Source organism: Saccopteryx leptura, chromosome 2 (genome assembly GCF_036850995.1).
Source record: "Saccopteryx leptura isolate mSacLep1 chromosome 2, mSacLep1_pri_phased_curated, whole genome shotgun sequence".
Classification (NCBI taxonomy): Eukaryota; Metazoa; Chordata; class Mammalia; order Chiroptera; family Emballonuridae; genus Saccopteryx; species Saccopteryx leptura.
Genome location: NC_089504.1, coordinates 582,328 through 606,786, shown reverse-complemented (window position 1 = coordinate 606,786; position 24,459 = coordinate 582,328). Strand labels below are relative to the sequence as shown.

Sequence of the window (24,459 nt, the reverse complement as noted above, 5' to 3'; positions counted from 1 at the left end):
GCCGCCTAGGCCGGCAGGAGGCGTGGCGCACCTGGCGCTCTCGGACCTCCCGTTCCCGCACAGGTGCCCGGCGGCTCCGCCCCTGAGTCCTCACCAGCCTCGGAGGGGCCCCGCAGCCCGAGCCTATCTCTGAGCCCAGGTGTCCCTGCTCCGCGGTCCTCGGCCCCCCAGTAACCCCACCGGACCCCTCACGGGACCCCACGCCGCCACTTGCCGCGCTCCGGCCCGGAAGCAACGACTTCCTCGCCAGCGCCATGCCATCGCTCGGGGACTTGGTGCGCGAGTGGCAGCGGGGCGTGCAGGCCGTGGAGCGCGGGGACTGGGGCTGCGCCCTGCGCCTCTTCTCGGGCGTCCCGAAGCCGCCCGCCAAAATGTGCTTCAACGTGGGCTGCGTGCACCTGTTGGCCGGGGACCCCGAGGCCGCGCTGCGGGTGAGCCGGGGAGCCCCGAGATTGGTCGCTGAGACTCTACTTCGGGGCGGGGGAGGCTATCGTCTGGCACTGGGGGCCTTCCTAACCGTGCACCGGGCCAATGAACGGTGTGATCAAGACCCAGCTACAGGGATAAGCCAGGGTCCCTGCCCTTTCTCCCGAGGGTCACCCGAGACGCCCGTCCAGTGTTCTGCCTCAATGAACGCCAAAGGCAGCGGGAGCTGTGTGGTCATAGGACCCTCACCCTGAACTGAGTCAGGACCAGCATGGGGGTTCAGGGTCTCCTCACTGTCTCCACTATGTGGTAACTGAATTCCAGACTCTGCAGCCACAAGGAAAGGTGGGGTCCAACACTGGCTCAGGTGCTCACCGCTGAGATGCTAACAGGCCTGGTAACAAGCTCGAGGCTGGATCTGGCTGGGAAGGGGCTTACCTGTCCCCCAAGGTATAGGGTTTGGGGCATGGGGCTTCAGCAGATGCCTGTGGTGATGAGAGTGAGGTTGTGTCCAAACCTCAGCTGTGAGTGCTCACCTGTCTCCCAACCTGCTCCCCAAAACGGAACCAAGAGCTCAGGGGTGCACAGCAGGCACACACACACACACACACACCTGGCTCTGCCCAGGCGGCAGCACAGAGCCACTCCCTGCTCTTTAACGGCTTGTGTTTTCCCATCGAGGCTGTTCCCCAACTTCTGGAAAGTACCAGGTTCCTGAGGTTGTTCATGTGGTCGGTGGGACTGCACACATGAAAGAGGAGGGTGTGACATGGAAGAACACCCATGTCAGTGTCTCCCACACCCCTCCAGCGTAGTGGACCTGGGCAGAGTCCAGGAAAGGAATCCGATCACTGGACACCAGGTGGTTCAGCAGCAAACCGCAGGTGTCAGGCTGTCTGGTCATCACTTCCATGTAAACTGTGACTTACCTTGAGAGAGAGGACGCAGGTTATGGCAGAGGGGTCTGTGTGTCCCTTCTCCTCTACCCTAACAGCAGGGGCCAGAGTACTGGCTACAGCCCATAAAATTAATTCATAAAATAAGCATATTAGTTGGAAATACAGAGACTTAAAAAAAAATTTTTTTTTGAGAGAAACATCGATGTGTTGTTCGACTTATTTATGCATTCACTGGTTGATCTTGTACGCGCCCTCACCCGAGATCAAACCCAGAACCTTGCCTTATCAGGACAAAGCTCTAACCAACTGAACTATTTGGCCAGGGCGGAAATACGGAAACTTTAAAAAGCAGACAGGACAGCTACCGTTAGTCATTGTTTTGGGAGTGGCACGGGGTGAGGAAGGGCGTGCCGGGACTACATTCCATCGTCTTCGTATAAGCTTCCCATGAGCCTTGACCCGGCTGCTCCGGTGGCCGGACAGCAAACAAAGGGATATCACTGCACTGAGAACCTCTGTGCACGCCTTCACCTTGGGTCAGATTTAGTTCAACCAGCCCCCCACCCCGACTCGGCTAGACCTGTTAGAGTAAGACTGGACACGCCTCCTGTGGCCTAGGAGCAACCAAAAATAGCTTTTATAAAAAGGCAAAGATCTTGCCTCACTGCATCCTCCAGAGGTGACCGTCATCAATGGGCAGGGCTGGTTTCCTTCTGCCTTCTCTCCTTGTCCTCGCGATAAACAAATTGGTTTGTGACACCACCTCGCTGCGCTCTGAGCCCCTCACAAGGCACCCCGGGAGCTCAGGGTAGTTTAGGGCTAGGCCGTGGCAGTAAAGACACCTGAATGGTCCCGTTCATGCCCAGGCATGAGCTCTGAGGGCCCCTGGACTGGCTCAGGCGGACTTTGACCTGCAGGTGGCTGTCTTGGTGCTGATGGAATTCCTTGGCCCCTATCACTGGTCAGCTGCCTGGACTGTATCTGTGACACAGAGTGACAGGTTACAGACCTTGGCGTTCTGTGGTCATTTTTGTTCCCAGGCATTTGACCAAGCAGTGACCAAGGACACCTGCCTGGCTGTTGGCTTCTTCCAGAGAGGAGTGGCCAACTTCCAGCTGGAGAGGTGAGCACAGGGCTCCCTTTTCCTTCTCTGATGGCCCCTTGTGCTCCTGCCTCCCCCCTCCCCCACAATCACCTCCTCCTCGATGGGGGAGGGACAGAGGGCAGAGCCCATGGTCTCCTCTCTGCGAGGTTCACACAGCACCATCGTGGGCATCTTCTCCTCTGCTCCTTACCACATCTGCTGTAGCAGGACCAGTGCGGAAACGGAGGGCAGGACTGGAGCCGTGCATCCCAGGACCCAGAAATGCTTAGGGTGCTCACTGCTCAGCAGGCTGTCTGCACTGTGGCCCTTCCCAGAGACAAGCCTGGCCCTTAGAATAACCCACACACACACACAGAAGACCCCACACTGGGCAGACAGGCGCAGCCTGGAACCTCACCTCCCTGGCGTGGGTGGGGGAGATTGCTGGGGGCAGGGGACCTTGCAACAGGGCTCTGCAGGGAGGGGGGTGCTGAGAAGTAGGAGGGAAATGCCCAGGCCACAGCTGGGGTTCAAAAGAGGGTCCGGGGTGCAGCAGACGGGGGCTCCAGGCAGGGGAGCAAGATGCTCAGAACTCAGAGTGGGATCAGAGCCGCCAGGCACCACCCCACTCTCAAGATGCGGCCACATCTGCACATTTAGTCCTTGAGCCCTTTGTTGGGACTTGAGTGACAGCCTCTTCCCCAGCAGGTGTCCCTGGAGCTTGTTGGTAGGGACATTGGGGCAGAGCTGGGCTCTTTCCCCAGCTGAATCCCCACCTGGCTGCCTCAGGTTCCAGGAGGCCCTGTCCGACTTCCAGCTGGCCCAGGCGCAGCTGAGGGGGAACGCCACCATCGACTACACACAGCTGGGCCTGAGGTTTAAGCTGCAGGCCTGGGAGGTGAGCCTGTGAGAGGTGGGGCTGGCGGGGGGGGGGGGGAGGGTGTATCTGGGGAAGCTGCTCATGGGTGGACTGTGGCTTCCATGCCCCTTGGTTTCTGCAGGCACCGTCCTCTGGGTCCCATTGTCTGTTACTGTCACAGGTGGGGCTTTATGGACAGGGGCTCCCTCTAGCCAGACTGGTCCCCAGTCCCTGCTGGTCACTCTGCCACCCTGAGGAGGTTGGGACCACAGGGGAGGTGGGGGCACCAGGGGTGCTTCTAGCCAAGAGAGGGGGGAGGGATGGAGGGAACCCAGCGTGGCTACGGGCTCTACCCTCGGCTCAGAGCTCGGCACGGTTCCTAACTTCCGGGGACAGTGTTGGCACTGAGGGAGTGGCATTGGGAGGACCCACCCCCACCCCCAGGACTCCCAGCATGCCTGGAGACACGCTGCCCTGGAGCCCTCCTGAGAATCATGGAGAAAGGCCCATCAGGCGGGGGTCCTTAGCCCCCCTGTGTCCCCCAGCCCAGGGCACTGACCAATGCAGGGGACTCCCACCAGGCCCAGTTACAGGATCCCCAAGACGGTGGTCAGCTGGTTGCAGGAGCATAGTGTCACCCAGCGGGCTGCAGGGACAGAGGTTTCTCTTGTGTGGTCCCTGCTGGTGACACCCTTAACTCCGTCCAGTGTGTCCGTCAAACCTCCTTTCATATGGGGGGAGGGGGTGGGACAGAGAAAGGCAGCACCCTAGCCCCGTGGGGAGGAAGGGGCCGTGGAGGGGACTCGCCAGGTGCAGAACAGGAGTGAGACAGGCCAGAGAATGCCTCGGAGGAGGGAGACGAGTCAGAGCAATGGCCTCTCGGAGGTGGGAGACGAGTCAGAGCAGCCTCGGAGGTGGGAGACGAGTCAGAGCAGTGGCCTGCTGAGGGGTGTCCTCGGGAGTGACCACCACTGAGCCAGGCAGGTGCCAGGTAGCTGGACCCAGAAGAGCCCTGGAGGCTGTGGCCGAGGATGGTGGCAGCTGGACCAGGGGTGGGGGGCGGTAGTGGGACTCGAGGCAGGGCCAAGAGCAGGACAAGGGCTTGGCTGGAGCCGGAGGGGCTGACCTGGAGTGGGGCCGACCTGGAGTGAGTCCTGGCCACCCCCTCACCTTTCGCCTGACTCCCAGGTGCTGTTCAATGTGGCCGCGGCACAGTGCAGGCTGGGGCTCTGGGTGGAGGCCACCTGCAGCCTAGAGGAAGCCATCTCCAAGGGACCAGAAGGGGCCCGTGGTGACCTGAACTTTGCCTTGGCCCAAGTGCAGGTGAGGGGGGCAGGTGAGGAGAACTGGGCTGGCCCCCTCCTCAGGCTCCTGAGCTGACCCAGATCAGCTTAGGGGACCCAGAGCCTGCAGTTTGGGGCTCACATAGGAACAGACCCCCGGGACCAACTGAGACAAAAAAACTTCCGGAGGGAGGTGGCCAATGTGCCCAGGTGTAGAGGCATCCCGTGGCCTCCTGGAGCAGTGGGGGCCCCCAGAGACCTTTCTGCTCCAGAGCTCAGGGGCTTCTGCAGGCACGGGCTTGGTCAGGCCCCAGGTCTGCATGGGCTGGACCTCCTTCCAGAAACAGGTTCCTCTGCAGCCTCGGACGGTCCCCAGGGGCGAGGTCTTCCGGCCCCATCGGCGGCACCTGCAACACCTGGAGCCCATGGATTTCCTGGGCAAAGCCAAGGTGAGCAGGGGGCAGCTTCTTGCTTCTTGGACCCCAGCAGCTCAGGGGCCAGCAGCACCCAGCAGGCCACCGAGGGGCAGACGGCCAGCCTGCACTGAACTTTCCAGTGTCCTGAGTGCTCAGGCTGTGCTCACAGAGACACATGGGGCCTGGGGCCTGTCTCTCTAAAGGCCTTGGTGGGTGCAGAGTGGCCACGGGGTTGGGGACCTGTCTCCAAACGGGACTCACGGAACCATGGAACCAGAAGGCAGAACCTGCCAGCAGTCGTCTGTCGAGCGGGGGCCCCAGGGGCTGCCCTGCCTGCCACCACCACAGCCACGGCTGTCCTGACCTGGCCACCCCGGGTCAGGCTGGCTGCACCACCATCACAGGACACTGGGGAGCAGATCATCCCTAAAGATCAGGCGAATGTGGGGGCGTGAGTGTCTGTCTGCTCAGAGAAAGCTGCTCTGAAGCCGCTCTGGTTTTGAGCTGATGGCCCTTGGGCCTGCCCGACTCCCCGTGGTCACCGAGGGCCAGCGGGCTGTGTGTGGCTGTGTGTGGCCCCTGTGCCTTTGCAGAGGCTGCTGGCGGAGGGCCAGAACCCTAGTGGGGGAGGGGCTCTGTTTGGCGTTAACATAGCAAATCAGAGACCGCTTTTCATAGACGACTTTCTAAGAAGCAAAAATATTTTAAAAGTTGTACTAGAATAAGTTAAAATGATCAGTGCAGATGTTTTCCTTGTTTGTTTTTTTGTTTGTTTGTTTTTTCAGTGACAGAGACACAGAGAGAGGGACAGATAGGGACAGACAGATAGAAACGGGGAGAGATGAGAAGCATCAATTCTTCATTGTGGCACCTTAGTTGTTCATTGATTGTTTTCTCATATGTGCCGTGACTGTGGGGCTACAGCAGAGTGAGTAACCCCTTGCTCGAGCCAGCGACCTTGGGTCCAAGCTGGTGAGCTTTGCTCAGACCAGATGAGCCCGCGCTCAAGCTGGCGACCTCGGGGTCTCAAACCTGGGTCCTCCGCATCCCAGTTCGACACTCTATCCACTGCGCCACCGCCTGGTCAGGCTATGTTTTCCTTTTATCAAACCCACTTTTCCACCTCGCCGGCCTCCATGTGGTCTCGTAGCCCTGGGGCCAGAGCAGATGGAGGTTTGGGGTGCGGGCAGGCAGCCAGGGCTGGAGCGGTAGTCATCACAGGGCGCCTGGGGGTGTAGGCAGGTGCCCCCTGAGCTGGCCATCCCCCTGCTGTCCCTCACCAGGTGGTGCTGTCCTCTGCCATGCCAGACGACCAGCAACAGAGCATCTGGCCTCAGGAGCCTCAGGTGGGTGGACCCCTTCCCTCCAACCCAGCCTCTTCCTCTGGCGTTTTGCTGGTCAGAATGCAGCTGACCTCTCCTGCTGAAGAAGGGAGATGTTGCCCTTGCTCTGAGCTCTCCCCTGGCTCCCCAATGTCCCTCTGACCCACAATCAAGGGTGGACATCCCATCCCGTGTGCCAGTCTGTGGAAATCACGCAGTCTTGCCTGGAGGAGCACCGCCAGCCCACCGGCCACTGCCCACCGGCCACTGACACTCCCCGGGGGGATCTGTGTGCTGAGCAGGATGTCGTCTGTGCCCACAGGGTCCAGAGGAGGGTGGTGGAGCCAGGCCCGGGGCTGGCCCAAGGTAGGAAGGGGCGTGCCCCTCTGGGTGCTTGCTTCTCTTGTCAGGGCGGACGGAGCCCCGTGCACCTGGGTCACCCTTCCGGGCCAGGCTGCAGGGTCATCAGTCCCCTTTCAGGTTGAAACTGGACAGAGCCCCCAGGGCCACGGGTGTCCAGCCTCTCACGGCCCTTCCCGTGTCCTCGTCTGTCCAGAGGCCCAGGGCTCCCTCTGTCCTGAGCCTGTCCAGTTCCCACTAGACTCAGTAGACTCCAGGCAGTATGGGGGGTCAGAGTGAGGCACCCAGAAAGGGGCACCGTGGGCTGTGGGCTGTGAGCAGCAGCCCCCGTTGCCAAACCCAGGCCTCGGAGAGGGGTCCACTCCCACTGGTGTTGTTCAAGGCGGCACAGAGCACGCCCCAAGCCCCGGCCAGGCTCCACGCTGCTCCTCGTCTCTGCTCAGGGCTCCCCTCAGGAGCACCTTTGGCAGAGCCCTCGACCCAAGGGGGGCAGCCAGTGGGCTGTGTCAGGAACAAGCAAGCCTTAAAAATGAGCCCCCTTCTCCCCTCCCCCCCCAGGGCCAATGACACGGGTTCCTGCAGAACCGGCTCCCCGCTCGGCCCCGGGACCCCCCCTGACGCAGACAGGGAGGTCGAGCCTGGCCAGACAAGGTGTGCTGACCACTGCACACCCATCGCCTACCAGGAGCAGGTGAGTGAGCCCTGGGGGAGGGGCGGGGCTGCAGGACCAGGAAGAAGCCCCACCCCAGGCTCAGCAGAGGGACCAGTGGCAGCACAGGGGCCTGAGGGCAGGGCAGGCAGCTTCCTCCCCTGGCAGAGACAGCGTTGGCTTCCTCCAGCGGGTCAGAGACACGGGGCACAGGCTGATGTGTAGACAGGGGCCTGGCCTGCAGCCTGCACGTCCCAGCTGTGGGTCTTCCACCCGTCAGTTAGGACCCTGTCACCCCTCCTGCCTCCCTTCCTGGACAAGGGATCCCCCTAGGTGCTGGGGTGAGGCTGAGGAGGAAGGCCCAGGGCTTCACCTGCCGGTGTGACCAGAGTGGTGCCCACAGTCAGCACCAGGATCTGGGGGTTCTGCCACCCAGAGAAGGCAGTTTAATTTTCCATTCACTTTATCAAGAACCCAGTCGGAAACAGATAGTCACCCTCACTGTTCAGTGATGTCCCCACCACCCCGGGCCCCCACCCCACGGCCCCTTCCCACAGAGCCTGTGTCTTCCTGTGCAGAGTCCCCACTCGGAGCAAGTTGGCAAACAGGCTCCTCTGGGTAAGAGCTTCTGGGAGAGCTGGTGGTGGGCGGGGTCACTCTGCAGAGGGAGCAGGCATGGGGGGGGGCTGGGAGCAACCTCTTTGACCCCCCATGGAAGAAGCTGGCGCTCCTCACTCCTCAGGCCTCCAAAATGTTCCCCTTTGGGGGGGTGGCCACCTGAGTCCCTGCTTTGTCCCCTCCGCAGAGCTGCTGGAAGCAGGGGGCCCGGACCCTGAGCCCTCTGAGGACCCTGTGGGTGCTGCGGTAAGAGGCCCCTACTCCACAGGGAGGTGGGAGCACCGAGACCAGGCCCTGTGCCTCTGAACAGATGCGGGGACCCCAGCCAGTGAAGCCTTATAGTCCCTTAACCGCGGCCCCTCCCACCCCCTCAGTCCCAGGCTCACCCCGGCCATGAAGATTTGGGGTGTCAGAGACCCACCAACACCTTTCTGCCTATTCCCAGGGAGAGGCAGCAGGGGGCCCAGAGTCCTGGGTGACCGTCATGGTGCAGTGTGCCTTCACGCTGGCTCTGAAGGCCCCCAGAGGAGCTGCCCTGTCCAGCCTGAGGACCCTGCTGAGCCAGGCCCTCCCTCTCCAGGCCCAGTGTGGGCAGCTCAGGTAGGCTGGAAAGGTGGCGCAGCTGGGCACCTCTCAGCCCCGGGCCCAGGGAGGGAACCCCGGGCCCAGGGAGGGAACCCCGGGCCCAGGGAGGGAACCCCGGGCCCCGGGAGGGAACCCCGGGCCCAGGGAGGGAACCCCGGGCCCAGGGAGGGAACCCCGGGCCCAGGGAGGGAACCCCGGGCCCAGGGAGGGAACCCCGGGCCCCGGCTGGAAGGGGCTGGACACATCAGAGGCTGCAGGCGTGTGAGGTCAGCAGCGCCCTCAGCCCCTCCGCTCCAAGCGGCTGGCGGCCCTCGCCGCCCACTCTGAGGGGTCTCCGTGCAGTTATCGAGAGCCCGGGGCCAACGGGCGCTGGGTCGCCCTCCCCGAGGAGGAGGTGATGCGGAGGGCCTGGCGGGACGCGGCTTCCAGCCCCGAGGGCCTGCGGCTCCGCTGCCAGGTGAGCCCCGGGCCCGGTCAGGGGGCTGTGGTCAGGGGGCTGTGGCCGAGGCCCGGGCCCGGTCAGGGGGCTGTGGTCAGGGGGCTGTGGTCAGGGGGCTGTGGCCGAGGCCCGGGCCCGGTCAGGGGGCTGTGGTCAGGGGGCTGTGGTCAGGGGGCTGTGGTCAGGGGGCTGTGGCCGAGGCCCGGGCCCGGTCAGGGGGCTGTGGTCAGGGGGCTGTGGTCAGGGGGCTGTGGCCGAGGCCCGGGCCCGGTCAGGGGGCTGTGGTCAGGGGGCTGTGGTCAGGGGGCTGTGGCCGAGGCCCGGGCCCGGTCAGGGGGCTGTGGTCAGGGGGCTGTGGTCAGGGGGCTGTGGCCGAGGCCCAGGGCCCTCCGGGGCCCCGCTGACTCTGCAGTGGCCCCTCTGCTGCAGGCAGCGGGTGGCCGGCCTGTCCTCTACCAGGTGGTGGCCCAGCACAGCTACTCTGCCCAGCGCACTGAGGACCTGGACTTGCGGCGGGGGGACACCGTGGACGTCCTGGGTGAAGGTGGCACAGGCAGCGCCCTCTCCTCGTCCCCCTGGGGGAGGGGCACATGGAGTCTGTGCGCCAACGTGGCTCCATACCTCGGTCCCTTGCAGTGGACCAGGCGTGGCTGGAGGGCCACTGCAACGGCTGCATCGGCATCTTCCCCAAGTGCTTCGTGGCCCCGGCCGGCCAGCGCGCAGGGAGCCCCAGCAGCCGCCCGCCCAGGCCGCAAGATCAGCTCTGAGAAGTCCCGTTGCCGGGGGGGAGGATTTTAATAAAAGCGGTTTGCTCCCCACCCACGTGTGGATGTATTCTGGGCTCGGCAGCTGCCAGGGCCTGACCGAGGCTCCTGCGGGCGTGGCTGGGGCTGCTCCAGAGAAGCCCCTTGTCCTGTGAGCCGGGCAACAGCAGAGCTCCGGGCTGGGCCTGCCCAGCCTCCTCCTGAGCCTCTGCTTGCTCCCAGGACACGACGCCCCTGCCGGCCCCTGTTGGTCCAGGCCTCTTCTTGGTCCAGCCGTCACTGCCCGCTCCTGGGCTTGGCCTGGCCCCACGTCCTTCTAACATTGCGGTCGGTCACACAGCCCAGCTGTCCTGGTGGCCAGCGTTTGTGTGGAAAGCTGTGCACTGCCCTGGACAGCACCGTGGAGAAGGGGACCCAGGGTGCCCGGGCAGGGAGGCCACCGGTGGGGAGGCTGGGATGGGGCCACAGCACCGTCTCCTTGGCTGGGGCAGCTCGGAAGTCAAAGCCCGCAGGACAAGCCCCTCCGAGGCCCACAGGTCAGGGGCAGGGAAGGCTCCAGCCGGCTCAGGCCCCTCCACGTGGGTGGCCCCGCCAGGCTGTGGGAGCTGGGCCTCTCCTGACCAGGGGGGCAGACCACTCAGTCCCGGGGCCAGAGGAGCTGGGCTGCGGCGGCTGCGAGAACGGCCACCAGCGTCAGCACCACGAAGACGATGCTGGCCACCCAGATGCCGTAGCTCTCTGCCCGCCACCGGGCGGGCGGCTCCGCCGGGATCATGCTGGTCAGGTTCAGCATGTAGCCCAGCGTCCAGCCGATGTCGGTGCCTCCGGCCTGCAGGATGCGCAGGCGGTCAGGGCTGTGGCCGCCGGCCCCCCCAAAACTGACCCACCACCCTTCCCCGGGGCCTGGCCAGGCAGCCACCTGCTTGCGAAACTCGAGGCTAGGCCAGGTCTCCTTGCTGAACCCGTAGCCATCCAGCAGGAGCGTGAGGAGGTACAGGCCGGAGGCACAGTAGTCACGTAGCCGGGGCCCCTCCCCGGGCCAGGTGGCCTCCACCTGGGCAGAGAAAGTGAGGAGCCCAGTGAGGCCACGCCTCCCTGGTCACCAGGGGCTGGTTCCACCCTAGGTCAAAGGGCTGTTCTTCCTTCCACGCTCGCCCCAAACCCACTGCCACACTGCCTGGGGTGGGACACTGCTCCGTAAAGCGGCAGCCCTTGGCCCACCTACCAGCTTCCAGGGCTTCTGGCAGAACTCCCAGACGGTGGCATTGACAGTGGCCAGTGGCTGCCCAGAGGTGAGATTCAGGAAGTGGAAGGTGTAATAGAAGTTGGAGAAGGCCTGTGGTGGAGGGGAGGGGTGGTCTGCACTGAGGCAGTGCCCAGCAAGAGCCGGGTCCCCACCCTACCCCACCCCAGGTGGCAGGACTCCCAGGAGCCCGGTGGTCCTGGTCCCACCTCTCCCACTGGTCCAGGACTCAGCCTGAGCCCGCCCGGCATCGGGAAGGGGGGGACGCTAGAGCTCACGTAGAACTGGCCCTGCACGGGGGGCTGGTAGACCCCATTGAAGGCGCAGTCTCCTCGGCCCTGGCAGCTGGAGAAGTTGAAGAGATCCCGGATGGCTGAGACGCAGGCTGCGGGGTTCCCCAGGCCTTCCACAGTCAGGTTCTGGGGGAGGCCTGGGGGAGCTGTGTCCTGGACACAAGGTGACTCGTACAGGGGGACCAGAGACAGGGTGCCCGCGTAGCCGCTGTGGTAGCATGGGTGGCGGATCAGGGCATTTGGGCTGCTCTGCAGGGAGGGAGGGAAGCGGCCCTGAGCACCGTCCCGGGGCCTGGCACCCCATCCAGCCTCCTCCCCCGGGGGAGCCCACCTGCACCAGCTGGGCCAAGAGCCTGTTCAGCATCTGGTCACGCCCAAAGCAGAGGTAGCTGTGGGTGTAGACACGGTGTTCGAAGCCGTAGAGGCGGAAGGTGGCCTGGGTGCTCTTGTCCAGGATGGGTCCTCTGGGCACAAACGTGATCTGGGTGGAGGCCCCACCCATGTCCAGGGCGCCCACCAGCTTCCCCTCCGGAGGCCGGATCCACTCTCCAGAGAAGGAGTACTGGGCACAGACAGGCACTGGGTCCCGGGACTGGCCACACTGACCCATCCCTGCTCCTCCAACCCCGGCTCTGGGGCTGCCCAGGGCACCTTGACCAGCAAGCTCAGGACGTAGTTAATAGTGATCCAACCAAAGGCACCTTCGTCCTGACCAGACAGGAGCTCAGCACCCTGGAAGTCCACAGGCGCCTGGCGCAGGGCCTGGGTGACCGCTGCAAAGACGTCCCCCGCCTGAGAGCTGTTCTTCTGGCTGTGCGGAGAGTGCAGGGCTAGCGCTGGGTGGAAGCCCACACCCACTCACCGACCCTGCGTGGGGTGTTGAGAACACAGCGCCCACGGCCACTCCTGATGGACATGTACGGGCTCCACACCAACCCACCTCACCTGAGCAGCCTCATGCCAGCCGTGGCCCCCAGGAACATGGGCGTTTGCCGATGGTGGGCCTCTGGGATTGCTGCCAGCGCCTCCTCCAGGCAGTCCCTCAGGCTCTCACCAGCCTGTGCAGGGTTGGAGGCATAAGAGGAGATTCCAGGCCCTGAAACACAGCACCCCAGCACGAGGCTCCAGACCCTGAAGGCCAGCTGGACTAAGAAGGGCCTATCGGGGGGGGTTGGATGGTGGTCCCCAAAAGATGTGTTCACATGCTCACCCCCACCAGAACCTTTGAATGTGACTTTATTTGGAAAAAGGGTCTTCGCAGATGTAATTAAGTTGAGGATCTCAAAGTGAGATCACCCTGAATTCCCGTGGGGGCCCCTACATCCAGTGATTATGAGAGAAAGGAGAGGGAAGTTGAGACACAGGGAGGAAGCCAGCCAGAGGCAGAGGCAGAGGGGCATGACCACAGCGCAGGAACACCGGGGGCCCCCGAAACTGGAAGAGGCAGAAGGGACCGGCCACAGTCCTGCCGGCTCAGGCAGACACCTGTCCAGACCCTGGGAGGCAATGGCTGAGTCTGGCTCCGTACCCCATGACCCGCTGTGCCACCGGGGGCAACTCACTCAACCTCTCTGAGTCCCCTTTCTTTGAGGTTAACTTGCTGGTTTGCTGAGGGATGGAGACCCCCAGCCTGTGCCGCCCTCCCCCCAGCTGGGACGCCCTGCCAGGCAGTGGACAGCAGCTCCCAACACCACCCACCTTCGATAGACGGCCCACTGACCTTTCACCTGGCAGACCAGGGCCTGGCTGATCACACCGGTGTCGTTCTCCTTGTCCGCCGGCCACCGATACACAAAGAGGGACGTGTGGGAGGAACCGGCGTCGAACACGATCCCAAACTGGGAGTGACACCAGGGTCAGGGGGGCGTGGGGCCTGGCGTGTCGCTCAGCCCAGCCCAGCCTCGCCCTGCGCCTCGTCTGGGGGTGCACCTTGGTGCCTGCGGGCAGCAGGACGTCGGTGGCCTCCACCAGGATGAGGATGAGCGTGGTGATAGCTGAGGCCGCCATGGTGGCCAGCAGGGCCGTGAGGACCCACTCCTTGCAGGTCAGCTTCATGGTGGGGGCAGGGCGGGACCTGGGGGGAGATGAGGGGGTGAGCAGCAGAGGGCAGACCCACCGTTCTGTCCTCCCAGAGTTCAGATCACCTCGCTGGGTCCATGGGCAGAGATAGAGGCCACGTCTCGGGAGCCCAGGGTGCGACGGGCATCGGGGTGAGGGTTGGGGTTTCGGGGGCCAGGCACCAGGAAGCCGTGTCTGGTGACAAGGCCCATCTGTGATGCACAGCATTAACAGTCCAGGCCAGGGGGGGGGCGCTCCCGCCAGCCCCCTCCTGGTTGTCTGGGCAGCCTGCTCCTCTGCCCCCAGGACCCCGGCTCCCCTCCCACCTCGCCCCCCAGGAGAAGTTGTTCCAGCTCCTCAGGTCAGCTCTGGACTGAACTGGGCGACTCAGGACCCCACCTCCCGCCCACCTGCCTCCTCTCGGAGATCCATCCCAGGCCTCTCCCAGGTGGGGATCTCTCTCTGGGAGCCGGGAGGTCAGGCCTGAGCTGGTTGGGCACAGGTGACCTCCTGGCACCCCATGAATGGAGACAGTGGGGTCCCAGGAAACGCATCTTCTTGACTAAAGGACCTTAAGGTGGAGTTCACAAAGACGTCTGGTTTCTCTTTGAACACCCAACTTCCAGTTTCTCTATTCTGAGCTGAAGCTTTTCAGTTGGCCCTAGACGGCCCCTGGGCCGCTGGCCGCGGCTGACCCAGGAATGCAGGGCCCTCCTGAGCTGGCCGTGTGTACAGAGTCACCGGGGGCCTTGGGCCAGCTGGCCGCACCGCCCGAGGGAACCTGATCTCTGAATTGGCAGCACTTTGGGGGTCACATGATTGTTATCCTGTTGCCTGTTCCCGCAGGAAGGCAAACGTTCCTCGTGTGCTTCATCCAAACGGACAGGCAGGCTGCCTCCACCCCGGGCTTCTGGCCCCGCGGTGACCACAACGGTGCGATGCGCGGTGTGGCTCTGACCCCATCATAGGGAGGGAAGAGGAGGCTCAGAGGAGACAGGTGGCCTGCTGGAGCTGCAGGGAGGCCCGGTCTAGACAGGGCCAGCCTGTGTCCCAACCAGCACCCCGGCCACAGGCCACATGATAGAAACAAACAAGCAAGGGACAGGCAGGGGCCAGGGACAACCAGGGCCCCATGTCACAACCTACCTCCAGGGGACAGAGCATACGAGCCCCCAGCCGGAGCCCCCGGTGGGTAGGCAAAGAGAATGAGCAGACCCCCCACAGTCAGGACAGGTCTCTCAGAACCATCCAGCACCCCAGACCCGGACAGCTATCCCAGGACTGGTCAGCAGCCCCCAGGACGGGTCAGCCATCCTCAGACCAGAACAGTGCCCTTAGGACTGGTCAGTCCCCTCAGACCAGGATAGCCCCCCTCAGATGAGGACAGCCTCCCCCAAGACTGGTCAGCACCCCCTTAGGACTGGTCAGTTCCTCTCAGACCAGGACAGCCCCCTCACCTGGACTGGTGGACAACCGGCTGCAGCAAGGAGGAAGCTTGACTGCTTGCTGTCCCTCGGGCACGGCCAGGACTTACCCTGCCTCCACCTCCTCCCCACCCTGTTAGTCAGCCACCAGGTTCCTAGACCTCGGTCCGCAGCCGGGCAGGTGACAAAACCTGGAAGCAGGTGCGCTGCGGCCAGAGCTGTTCCACGCTGAGCTTGCAGACCACCCCCAGCCCACAGACCCAAGACCGAGGTGTGGAGGTCAGGCCCCTGCCCAGGGTCATAGCCCCCCGCAAAACACTGAGGGGCCCTTTACCCCCTGCCACCCAGCCTGTCCCCTCCACTTGCTGCCCAGGGGTGCCACTCCGCCTCAGCCTGCCCTGCTCTGGGACCCAAGCAGGTGGGCCCCGCCTTCCTTGGAAACTGCCTGGACTCTGCCCTCTGACCCCTCCCTCTCCCTCCCTTAGCTGGAAGAGGAACGCCAGGGCTCCAGGGCTCGAGCTCAGTCTCTGGGCAGGTCAGAGTCAGGTGACTAGAAAGGGTGGGAGGCTCAGGCCTCAGGGAGCAAAGGCCGAGAGGCAGCCCAGCCTGCAGTCCGGGGGCGGGAGCTGCGGCCTCAGCAGGGAGTGCAGGGTGGCCAGGGCACGGTGGGACCGTTGGTGCAGGACAGTCCCTCCTCTCTGCCCACGTCCAGTTCAGGGGCACAGCTGGACCTCCCCTGTCGGAGCATTCTGGGAGTCTCCACTTTCTGACTGTGAAGAGGGGTGGGGGCCTTCAGGCCCAGGTCTCCCTCCGCTGGACCAACCCAGGAGACAGACCGCTGGGTCGGGAGGTCAGGCCCCTTGAGCTTGATTTGAAACGGCCCCACCGTTTTCCAGGAGGAGAGCCAAGTTCTGCGCCACCTCCTCACCATTCGGTGGTGTCCACAGTTTTTAATTCTAGTCCATCGATTGGTGCAGTGACACCACATTGCGATTATTATTATTATTTGTATTTTTTTGAAGTGAGAAGCGGGGAGGCAGAGACAGACTCCCGCATGCGCCCGACCGGGATCCACCCGGCACACCCACCAGGGGGCGAGGCTCTGCCCATCTGGGGCATCACTCTGTTGCGACCAGAGCCACTCTAGCACCTGAGGCAGAGGCCACAGAGCCATCCTCAGCGCCCGGGCCAACTTTGCTCCAATGGAGCCTTGGCTGCGGGAGGGGAAGAGAGAGACAGAGAGGAAGGAGAGGGAGAGGGGTGGAGAAGCAGATGGGCGCTTCTCCTGTGTGCCTTGGCCGGGAATCGAACCCGGGACTTCCACACGCCGGGCCGATGCTCTACCGCTGAGGCCAGCCAGCCAGGGCAACACCGCATTGCACTTTAATTCGAACCAATGGAGGCAGAAGCTGCCGCAGGCCTTCCCAGGGCCTGATTTGCATGCGGGCACCCTTTCTGGTGAAGGGTCGTGTCTTTTGCCCATCTTTAAACTGAAGTTTTTTGGCCCTGGCCGGTTGGTTTGGTGGTAGAATGTCGGCCTGGCATGCAGGAGTCCCGGGTTCAATTCCCGGCCAGGGCACACAGGAGAAGCGCCCATCTGCTTCTCCACCCCTCCCCCTCTCCTTCCTCTCTGTCTCTCTCTTCCCCTCCCGCACCCAAGGCTCCATTGGAGCAAAGATGGCCCGGGCGCTGAGGACAGCTCCATGGCCCCATGGCCTCTGCCTCAGGCGCTAGAGTAGCTCTGGTCGCAACAGAACGACCCCTCGGATGGGCAGAGCATCGCCCCCTGGTGGGCGTGCCGGGTGGATCCCGGTGGGGCGTATGCAGAAGTCTGTCTGCCTCCCCACTTCCAGCCTCAGAAAAATACAAAAAAATAAATAAATAAATAAACTGAAGTTTTTGATTCCTTCTTGTTCTGTTTAGAGAATTCTTTATTCTAGATCTCTTTATCTGTTGTGTATTTGGTTTGCAGATATTTCTTCTGGTCTGTAGCTTGTCTTTTCATAGTCTTAATTCTGTATTTCACAGAGAAAACATTTTAAACTCTTGATGAAATCCAGTTTATCGATCTGTTACTTTATGGATGGTGGTTTTCATGTTGATACTGAGATCTCGCCTAACCCCAGGTCATGAGGATTCTGTCTCCTGAAGTTTTATGGTTCCATGATGTGCATGTCCACTCTGGTCCATTTTGGGTAAATCTTTGTACAGTTACGTGCTGCATCACGATGTTTTGGTCAATGCTGGACCACATATACAATGGTTGCCCCATAAGATCATGAAAGAAACTGGAAAACTGTCGCCCGGTGATGTCATAGTCACAGTGACATCATAGCACAACACGTTACTAGTGTGTGGTGATGCAGGCATAAACTGCTCACCTAAAAATAAAAAGGCCTTGCCCTGGCCGGTTGGCTCAGCGGTAGAGCGTCAGCCTGGCGTGCGGGAGACCTGGGTTCGATTCCCGGCCAGGGCACATAGGAGAAGCGCCCATTTGCTTCTCCACCCCCACTTCCTCCTTCCTCTCTGTCTCTCTCTTCCCCTCCCGCAGCCAAGGCTCCATTGGAGCAAGGATGGCCCGGGCGCTGGGGATGGCTACTTGGCCTCTGCCCCAGGCGCTAGAGTGGCTCTGGTTGCGGCAGAGCGACGCCCCGGAGGGGCAGAGCATCACCCCTGGTGGGCAGAGCGTTGCCCCTGGTGGGCGTGCCGGGTGGATCCCGGTCGGGCGCATGCGGGAGTCTGTCTGACTGTCTCTCCCCGTTTCCAGCTTCAGAAAAAAAAAAAAAATCCAAAAAATAAAAATAAAAAAAATAAAAAGGACTTTTGAAGTGACAGGCGACAAGTATTTATTTGAAATCAATAAGAATAGCTATTTAGGAAGCACTAATTCAGGCAGAAGTCCAAATAGTGCTCTGATGAGGAGACAAAGGCCAGAGGTATTTGTAAGAAAGGGTAGGGAACAAGTACATCCATAGGAGGAAGGCTCTGCTGTTGGTGAAGATACTGAAACATAGTGATGTTCGTGCTAAACAATGTGTTTTTTTAATTATTTTTATTTATTTATTCATTTTAGAGGAGAGAGAGAGAGAGAAAAAAAAAAGAGAGAAGGGAGGGAGGAGCAGGAAGCTTCAACTCCCATATGTTCCTTGACCGGGCAAGCCCAGGGTTTTGAACCAGCAACCTCAGCATTCCAGGTCGACGCTTTATCCACTGTGCCACCACAGGTCAGGTTAAACAATGTTTTTAATTTTCAGTTCCGTAGTCCTCAGTCCAGTAGTCACAATACATGCTTTCTTGTTATCCTTGCAAACAGTTCTTTGGGACACAATGTTGCTTTACGCCATGTTTTAATAACACAAAGGTTTGAGACACATTAGGTATGCCAGGCAGTTTCCCTGGGAGGGCTCCATATACTTATTATTTATTTATTTATTTATTTATTTATTTATTTTTACAGAAACAGAGAGTCAGAGAGATGGACAGATAGGGACAGACAGGAATGGAGAGAGAATAGAAGCATCAATCATTAGTTTCTCGTTGCGACACCTTAGTTGTTCATTGATTGCTTTCTCATATGTGCCTTGACCATGGGGTTTCAGCAGACCGAGTAACCCCTTGCTCAAGCCAGCGACCTTGGGTCCAAGCTAGTGAGCTTTGCTCAAACCAGATGAGCCTGTGCTCAAGCTGGTGACCTTGGGGTCTCGAACCTGGGTCCTCCACATCCCAGTCCGACGCTCTATCCACTGCACCACCGCCTGGTCAGGCTTATTATTTTTTGACACAACAAACCTACCATATTGCCTGACGTCTAAGAGTGTAGCACACACAATTATGTACAGTACGTAAATACTTGATAATGAAGCACTCTTACTGGTTTATGGATTTATTATACTATACTCTGTTGTCATTATTTTAGAATGTACTCTTTCTACTTAAAGGGAAAAAAAGTTTGCAGTGGAATGCTGGCTGAAGCCTCACTGCTCTTGTGTTCACGGTGTCTCTCGATCGCATCATTTTCTCTCATGAATGATTTAATCTTGGGTGGTTTGGTTCATCACGGCCCCTAGACGAATAACAACAAAATCACCCAACAACACACTTCTGGAAGGTATTCTCATTACTAAGTGATGCTGGGTCAAGGCTAATTTCCTTTGCGTCTGCATGACCACCATTTGGAAAGACCATCCTTGGCCTGACCATCCTTTCTCTATGAATTCCTTTTCATCCTTGTATAAATGGCCATATTTGTGTGGGTTTATTTTTTTTTATTTTTTTTATTTTTTTCATTTTTCTGAGGCTGGAAACAGGGAGAGACAGTCAGACAGACTCCCGCATGCGCCCGACCGGGATGCACCCGGCACGCCCACCAGGGGCGATGCTCTGCCCATCCTGGGCATCGCCATATTGTGACCAGAGCCACTCTAGCGCCTGAGGCAGAGGCCACAGAGCCATCCCCAGCGCCCGGGCCATCTTTGCTCCAGTGGAGCCTTGGCTGCGGGAGGGGAAGAGAGAGACAGAGAGGAAAGCGCGGCGGAGGGGTGGAGAAGCAAATGGGCGCTTCTCCTGTGTGCCCTGGCTGGGAATCGAACCCGGGTCCTCTGCACGCTAGGCCGACGCTCTACCGCTGAGCCAACTGGCCAGGGCTATGTGGGTTTATTTTTGACCTACTGTTGTGACTATCTGTTCCTAATTATTATTTTTTTTTTTGAGAGGGAGGGGGAAGAAGGGAGAGACAGAGAGAGAGAAAGCATCAACTCATTCCTCCAGCTAGTTATGCACCCACTGACTGACATTGATTGGCTCTCATGTGTGCCCTGACCAGGGCTTGAACCAGTGACCCCAGGATCAAACTGGCGACCTTGGGATCGAAGAGACAAACTCAGCATTCCAGGAGGACACCCTGTCCACTGTGCCACCAGCGCTAGGCCCCAATTCTGTCTTGATTTCTACAGCCACATAGTAAGGCTTAATATTATGCAATATGAGTCCTCCAACTCTATTCTTCTTTCTCAAAATTGTTTTCGCTATTTAAATTCCCCTGCCCTTTCATATATACAAAATATACACCTGAAATTTTTATTAAATTTGCTAAAGCTGTGATCACTCTGCGGAGAATTGATATCTGTACAATTTTGAGCCTTCCAACCCATGAACACAATTGATATAGCATTTATTTCTTCTTAAAATTTTATTTCATCAGCATTTTCTAGTTTTCAGAATAAGATCCTGGACATTTTTTTTGTGTGTATTTTTCTGAAGCTGGAAACGGGGAGGCAGTCAGACAGACTCCCGCATGTGCCCGACCGGGATCCACCCGGTATGCCCACCAGGGGGTGATGCTCTGCCCATCTGGGGCGTCGCTCTGTTGCAACCGGAGCCATTCTAGTGCCTGAGGCAGAGGCCATAGAGCCATCCTCAGCGCCCAGGCCATCTTTGCTCCAATGGAGCCTCGGCTGCGGGAGGGGAAGAGAGAGACAGAGAGGAAGGAGAGGGGGAGGAGTGGAGAAGCAGATGGGTGCTTCTCCTGTGTGCCCTGGCTGGGAATTGAACCCGGGACTCCCGCACGCCAGGCCGATGCTCTACCACTGAGCCAACCAGCCAGGACATTTTTTGCCTGACCGGGTGGTGGCGCAGTGGATAGAGCGTCAGACTGGGATGCAGAGGATCCAGGTTCCAGACCCCCAAGGTCACCAACTTGAGCGCGGGCTCATCTGGTTTGAGCAAAGCTCACCAGCTTAGACCCAAGGTCGCTGGCTCGAGCAAGGGGTTACTCGGTCTGCTGAAGGCCCGCGGTCAAGGCACATATGAGAAAGTAATCAACGAACAACTAAGGAGCCGCAACAAAGAATTGATGTTTCTCATCTCTCTCCCTTCCTATCTGTCTGTCTGTCCCTATCTGTCTCTCTCTGACTCTCTCTGTCTCTGCCACCAAAAAAAAAAAAAAAAAAAAAAAAATTCAGGACATTTTTAAAAAATTCAATTTATTTAAACTAAAAAAACAAAAAACAAAAACAGTTCACCCGTTGTCCTCATTCCCACCCTCACCTCTTGCTACCACCAATTTGTTCTCTATAAACTTGTTTTTCTTTTTCTTTTCTTGATTTCACGTATAAGAGATCACACAGTATTTGTCTTAGCACAGCATCCTCGAGGTCCATCCATGTTGCAGCAAATGGCAAGATTTCCTTTTTTTTCTTTTTTTCTTTTTTTTTCTTTTTTGTATTTTTCTGAAGCTAGAAACCGGGAGAGACAGTCAGACAGACTCCCGCATGTGCCCGACCGGGATCCTCCCGGCACGCTCACCAGGGGGCGATGCTCTGCCCCTCTGGGGCGTCGCTCTGCCGTGACCAGAGCCATTCCAGTGCCTGGGGCAGAGGCCAAGGAGCCATCCCCAGCCCGAGCCATCTTTGCTCCAATGGAGCCTTGGCTGCGGGAGGGGAAGAGAGAGACAGAGAGGAAGGAGAGGGGGAGGGGTGGAGAAGCAAATGGGCAATTCTCCTGTGTGCCCTGGCCGGGAATCGAACCCGGGACTTCCACACACCAGGCTGACGCTCTACCACTGAGCCAACCGGCCAGGGCCCTTTTTTTTTCTTTTTATGGTTGAATAAAAATTCCATTGTATATGTACCACATCTTTTTTTTTCTCTTTTAGAGAGAGGAAGGTGGGGAGAGAGAGAGAGAGAGAGAGAGAGAGAGAGAGAGGAAGGCATTCATTTGTTGTTCCACTTAGCTGTGCATTCATTGGCCACTTCCCATATGTGCCCTGACTGGGGATCAAACCCACAACCTTAGTGTTTTGGAACAACACTCTGACAGACTAAGCTAACTAACTGGCCAGGGGCATACCACATCTTCTTTATCCATTCATCTATCAGTGGACACTTAGGTTGTTTCCATATCTTGGCTATTGTGATTAATGCTGCAACAAACATGAGGGTGCATATATCTTTTTGAATTAGTGTTTTTGTTTGCTTTGAATAAATAACCAGAAGTGGGACTGCTGAATCATAAGGTAGTTCTATTTTTCATTTTTTGAGGAACCTCCATATTGTTTCCATAGTGGCTGCACCAATCTACATTCTCACCACCTGTGCACGAGGGTTCCTTTTTCTCCACCTCTTCACCAGCAATTATTTCTTGTCTTTGGTGATGATGGCCATTCTAACAGGTGTGAGGTGATACCTCATGGTTTTTCTATTCGCATTGATAAATGACATGATAAATGACATGGAGCATCTTTCCATGGACCTGTTAGCCATCTGTATGTCTTTGGAGAAATGTCTATTCAGATTGTTGCAAACAAAAGTCAACTAGGAATTCTGTCACCAAAAAGAGTTTGTATTTTTTTTGAAAATAAAAGGATTGCAATCTGATATGGGCAGACATGGCGAGAAAAAAAATGAAGGAAGGATTTTATGGAGAGGAAAAGGAAGTTAAGGGGCAGGGCTGTTACATCCCTAGAGCTCAGCTGCAAGGGTGGGTGGGGCTCTGTCACCGACAGAGTGCTAGAGCTCCTCCCACAGGCCTTCCTGAGTCCACTTAGGTTAAGGTCTCTTGTCATAAATTTTCAAGGGACCTTCTGCCCATTTTAAACTGGATTTTTGTTGTTGTCCTTTGCTACTGAGTTGTACGAATTCTTTATATATAATATTTTGGATATTAGCCCCTTAGATCTTTCCTCCTTCCTTCCTTCCTTCCTTCCTTCCTTCCTTCCTTCCTTCCTTCCTTCCTTCCTTCCTTTCTTCCTTCCTTCCTTCCTCCCTCCTTCCCTCCCTCCCTTCCTCCTTTCCTTCCTTCCTTCCTTCATTCCTTCCTTCCTTCCTTCCTTCCTCCCTCCCTCCCTCTTTTCCTTCCTCCCTCCCTCCCTCCCTCCTTTCCTTCCTTCCTCCCTCCCTCCCTCCCTCCTTTCCTTCCTCCCTCCCTCCCTCCCTCCTTTCCTTCCTCCCTCCCTCCCTCCTTTCCTTCCTCCCTCCCTCCCTCCCTCCCTCCTTTCCTTCCTTCCTTCCTTCCTTCCTTCCTCCCTCCCTCCCTCCCTCCCTCCCTCCCTCCCTCCTTTCCTTCCTTCCTTCCTCCCTCCCTCCTTTCCTTCCTTCCTCCCTCCCTCCCTCCCTCCTTTCCTTCCTTCCTTCCTTCCTTCCTCCCTCCCTCCTTTCCTTCCTTCCTTCCTCCCTCCCTCCCTCCCTCCTTCCCTCCTTTTCTTCCTTCCTTCCTTCCTTTTTCCCTTCCTCCCTCCCTCCCTCCTTTCCTTCCTTCCTTCCTTCCTTCCTTCCTTCCTTCCTTCCTTCCTTCCTTCCTCCCTCCCTCCCTCCCTCCCTCCCTCCCTCCTTTCCTTCCTTCCTTCCTCCCTCCCTCCCTCCCTCCCTCCTTTCCTTCCTTCCTCCCTCCCTCCCTCCCTCCTTTCCTTCCTTCCTTCCTTCCTTCCTCCCTCCCTCCTTTCCTTCCTTCCTTCCTCCCTCCCTCCCTCCCTCCTTCCCTCCTTTTCTTCCTTCCTTCCTTCCTTTTTCCCTTCCTCCCTCCCTCCCTCCTTTCCTTCCTTCCTTCCTTCCTTCCTTCCTTCCTTCCTTCTTTCCTTCCTTTCTCCCTCCCTCCCTCCCTTCCTCCCTTCCTCCCTCCCTCCCTCCTTTCCTCCCTCCCTCCCTCCCTCCCTCCCTCCCTCCCTCCCTCCCTCCCTCCTTTCCTTCCTTCCTCCTTCCTTTATTTTAGTGAGAAGCAAAGAGGCAGAAACAGGATCCACCCGGCACGCCCACCAGAGGGCGATGCTCTGCCCATCTGGGCCATTGCTCCATTGCAACCGGAGCCATTCTAGCACCTGAGGTGGAGACTATGGAGGTGTCTTCAGTGCCCTTGGCCTACTTGCTCTAACCGAGCATGGCTCCAGAAAGGGAAGAGAGAGATGAGAGAGAGAGAGAGAGAGAGGGAGAGAGAGAGAGAGAGAGAGAGAGAAATGAGAGGGGGAGGGGTGGAGAAGCAGATGGGTGCTCTTCCTGTGTGCCCTGATGAGAATTGAACCCAGGATTATCCACACGCCGGGCTACACTTTACCACTGAGCCAATCAGCCAGGGGCGCCCCTTAAATCTTTTTTTTTTTTTTTTTTTGTATTTGTCTGAAGTTGGAAACGGGGAGGCAGTCAGACAGACTCCCGCATGCACCCGACTGGGATCCACCTGGCATGCCCACCAGGGGGTGATGCTCTGCCCATCTGGGGTGTTGCTCTGTTGAAGCTGGAGTCATTCTAGTGCTTGAGGCAGAGGCCATGGAGCCATCCTCAGCGCCCGGGCCAACTTTGCTCCAATGGAGCCTCGGCTGCAGGAGGGGAAGAGAGAGACAGAGAGGAAGGAGAGGGGGAGGGGTGGAGAAGCAGATGGGTGCTTCTACTGTGTGCCCTGGCCGGGAATCGAACCCGGGACTCCTGCACGCCAGGCCAACACTCTACCACTGAACCAACTGGCCAGGGCCATAAATCTTTAATCCATTTTGTGTTAATTTTTGTGTGAGCTGCAAAACCGGGGGAGGGGGCCATTTCTTTGTTGCATATATTTGGCTCCTTTATCATAAATTGACCATATTTACATGCATGGGTTTATTTCTGGCTTCATTATTCTGTTCTGTTGATATGTTTTTAGGCTAATACCATACTGTTTGGATAATGTAGTTTTGTAATATAATTTTAAATCAGAGGGCAAAATGCCTCCAGCTTTGTTCTTCTCTCTCACTATTGCTTTGACTGTTTGGGATA

General features: G+C 58.6%; 3 protein-coding genes across 6 annotated transcripts in view; 1 reads left to right on the top strand and 2 right to left on the bottom strand.

Moving 5' to 3' along the window:
* The window catches only part of EXD3 (exonuclease 3'-5' domain containing 3), an 82,649-nt gene extending 81,421 nt beyond the window's left edge, over positions 1–1,228 (bottom strand). The window contains exon 1 of the mRNA XM_066366574.1: positions 963–1,228. Coding sequence (XP_066222671.1) covers positions 963–1,211 — 249 coding nt within the window. The 5' untranslated portion in view covers positions 1,212–1,228. The remainder of the gene's footprint in view (positions 1–962) is intronic.
* On the top strand, positions 32–9,748 carry NOXA1 (NADPH oxidase activator 1). 4 transcript variants are annotated; one of them, XM_066366581.1, is made up of 14 exons: positions 35–431; positions 2,366–2,448; positions 3,199–3,307; positions 4,457–4,591; positions 4,893–5,000; positions 6,251–6,313; positions 6,612–6,655; positions 7,208–7,340; positions 7,856–7,916; positions 8,104–8,162; positions 8,362–8,516; positions 8,844–8,958; positions 9,370–9,484; positions 9,577–9,748. In XM_066366581.1, exons 1-14 carry the CDS (start codon positions 255–257, stop codon positions 9,705–9,707), a joined length of 1,488 nt encoding a protein of 495 aa, XP_066222678.1. In that variant the 5' UTR covers positions 35–254; the 3' UTR covers positions 9,708–9,748. The 4 variants fall into 4 exon arrangements, with proteins under 4 accessions (XP_066222675.1, XP_066222674.1, XP_066222678.1 ...); XM_066366578.1 differs by having other exon boundaries at positions 32–431; positions 4,899–5,000; positions 9,370–9,748; XM_066366577.1 differs by having other exon boundaries at positions 34–431; positions 9,370–9,748.
* A 7-nt stretch (positions 9,749–9,755) lies between these two features.
* Positions 9,756–14,004, bottom strand: ENTPD8 (ectonucleoside triphosphate diphosphohydrolase 8). Its single transcript, XM_066366582.1, has 10 exons — positions 13,870–14,004; positions 13,170–13,314; positions 12,961–13,078; positions 12,186–12,336; positions 11,892–12,051; positions 11,572–11,802; positions 11,226–11,489; positions 10,930–11,040; positions 10,624–10,758; positions 9,756–10,533 (listed from the first exon to the last, which is right to left on the bottom strand). The coding sequence occupies exons 2-10, from the start codon at positions 13,293–13,295 to the stop codon at positions 10,342–10,344; spliced, it is 1,488 nt and encodes a 495-aa protein (XP_066222679.1). The 5' UTR covers positions 13,296–13,314; positions 13,870–14,004; the 3' UTR covers positions 9,756–10,341.
* Positions 14,005–24,459: the final 10,455 nt, after the last annotated feature.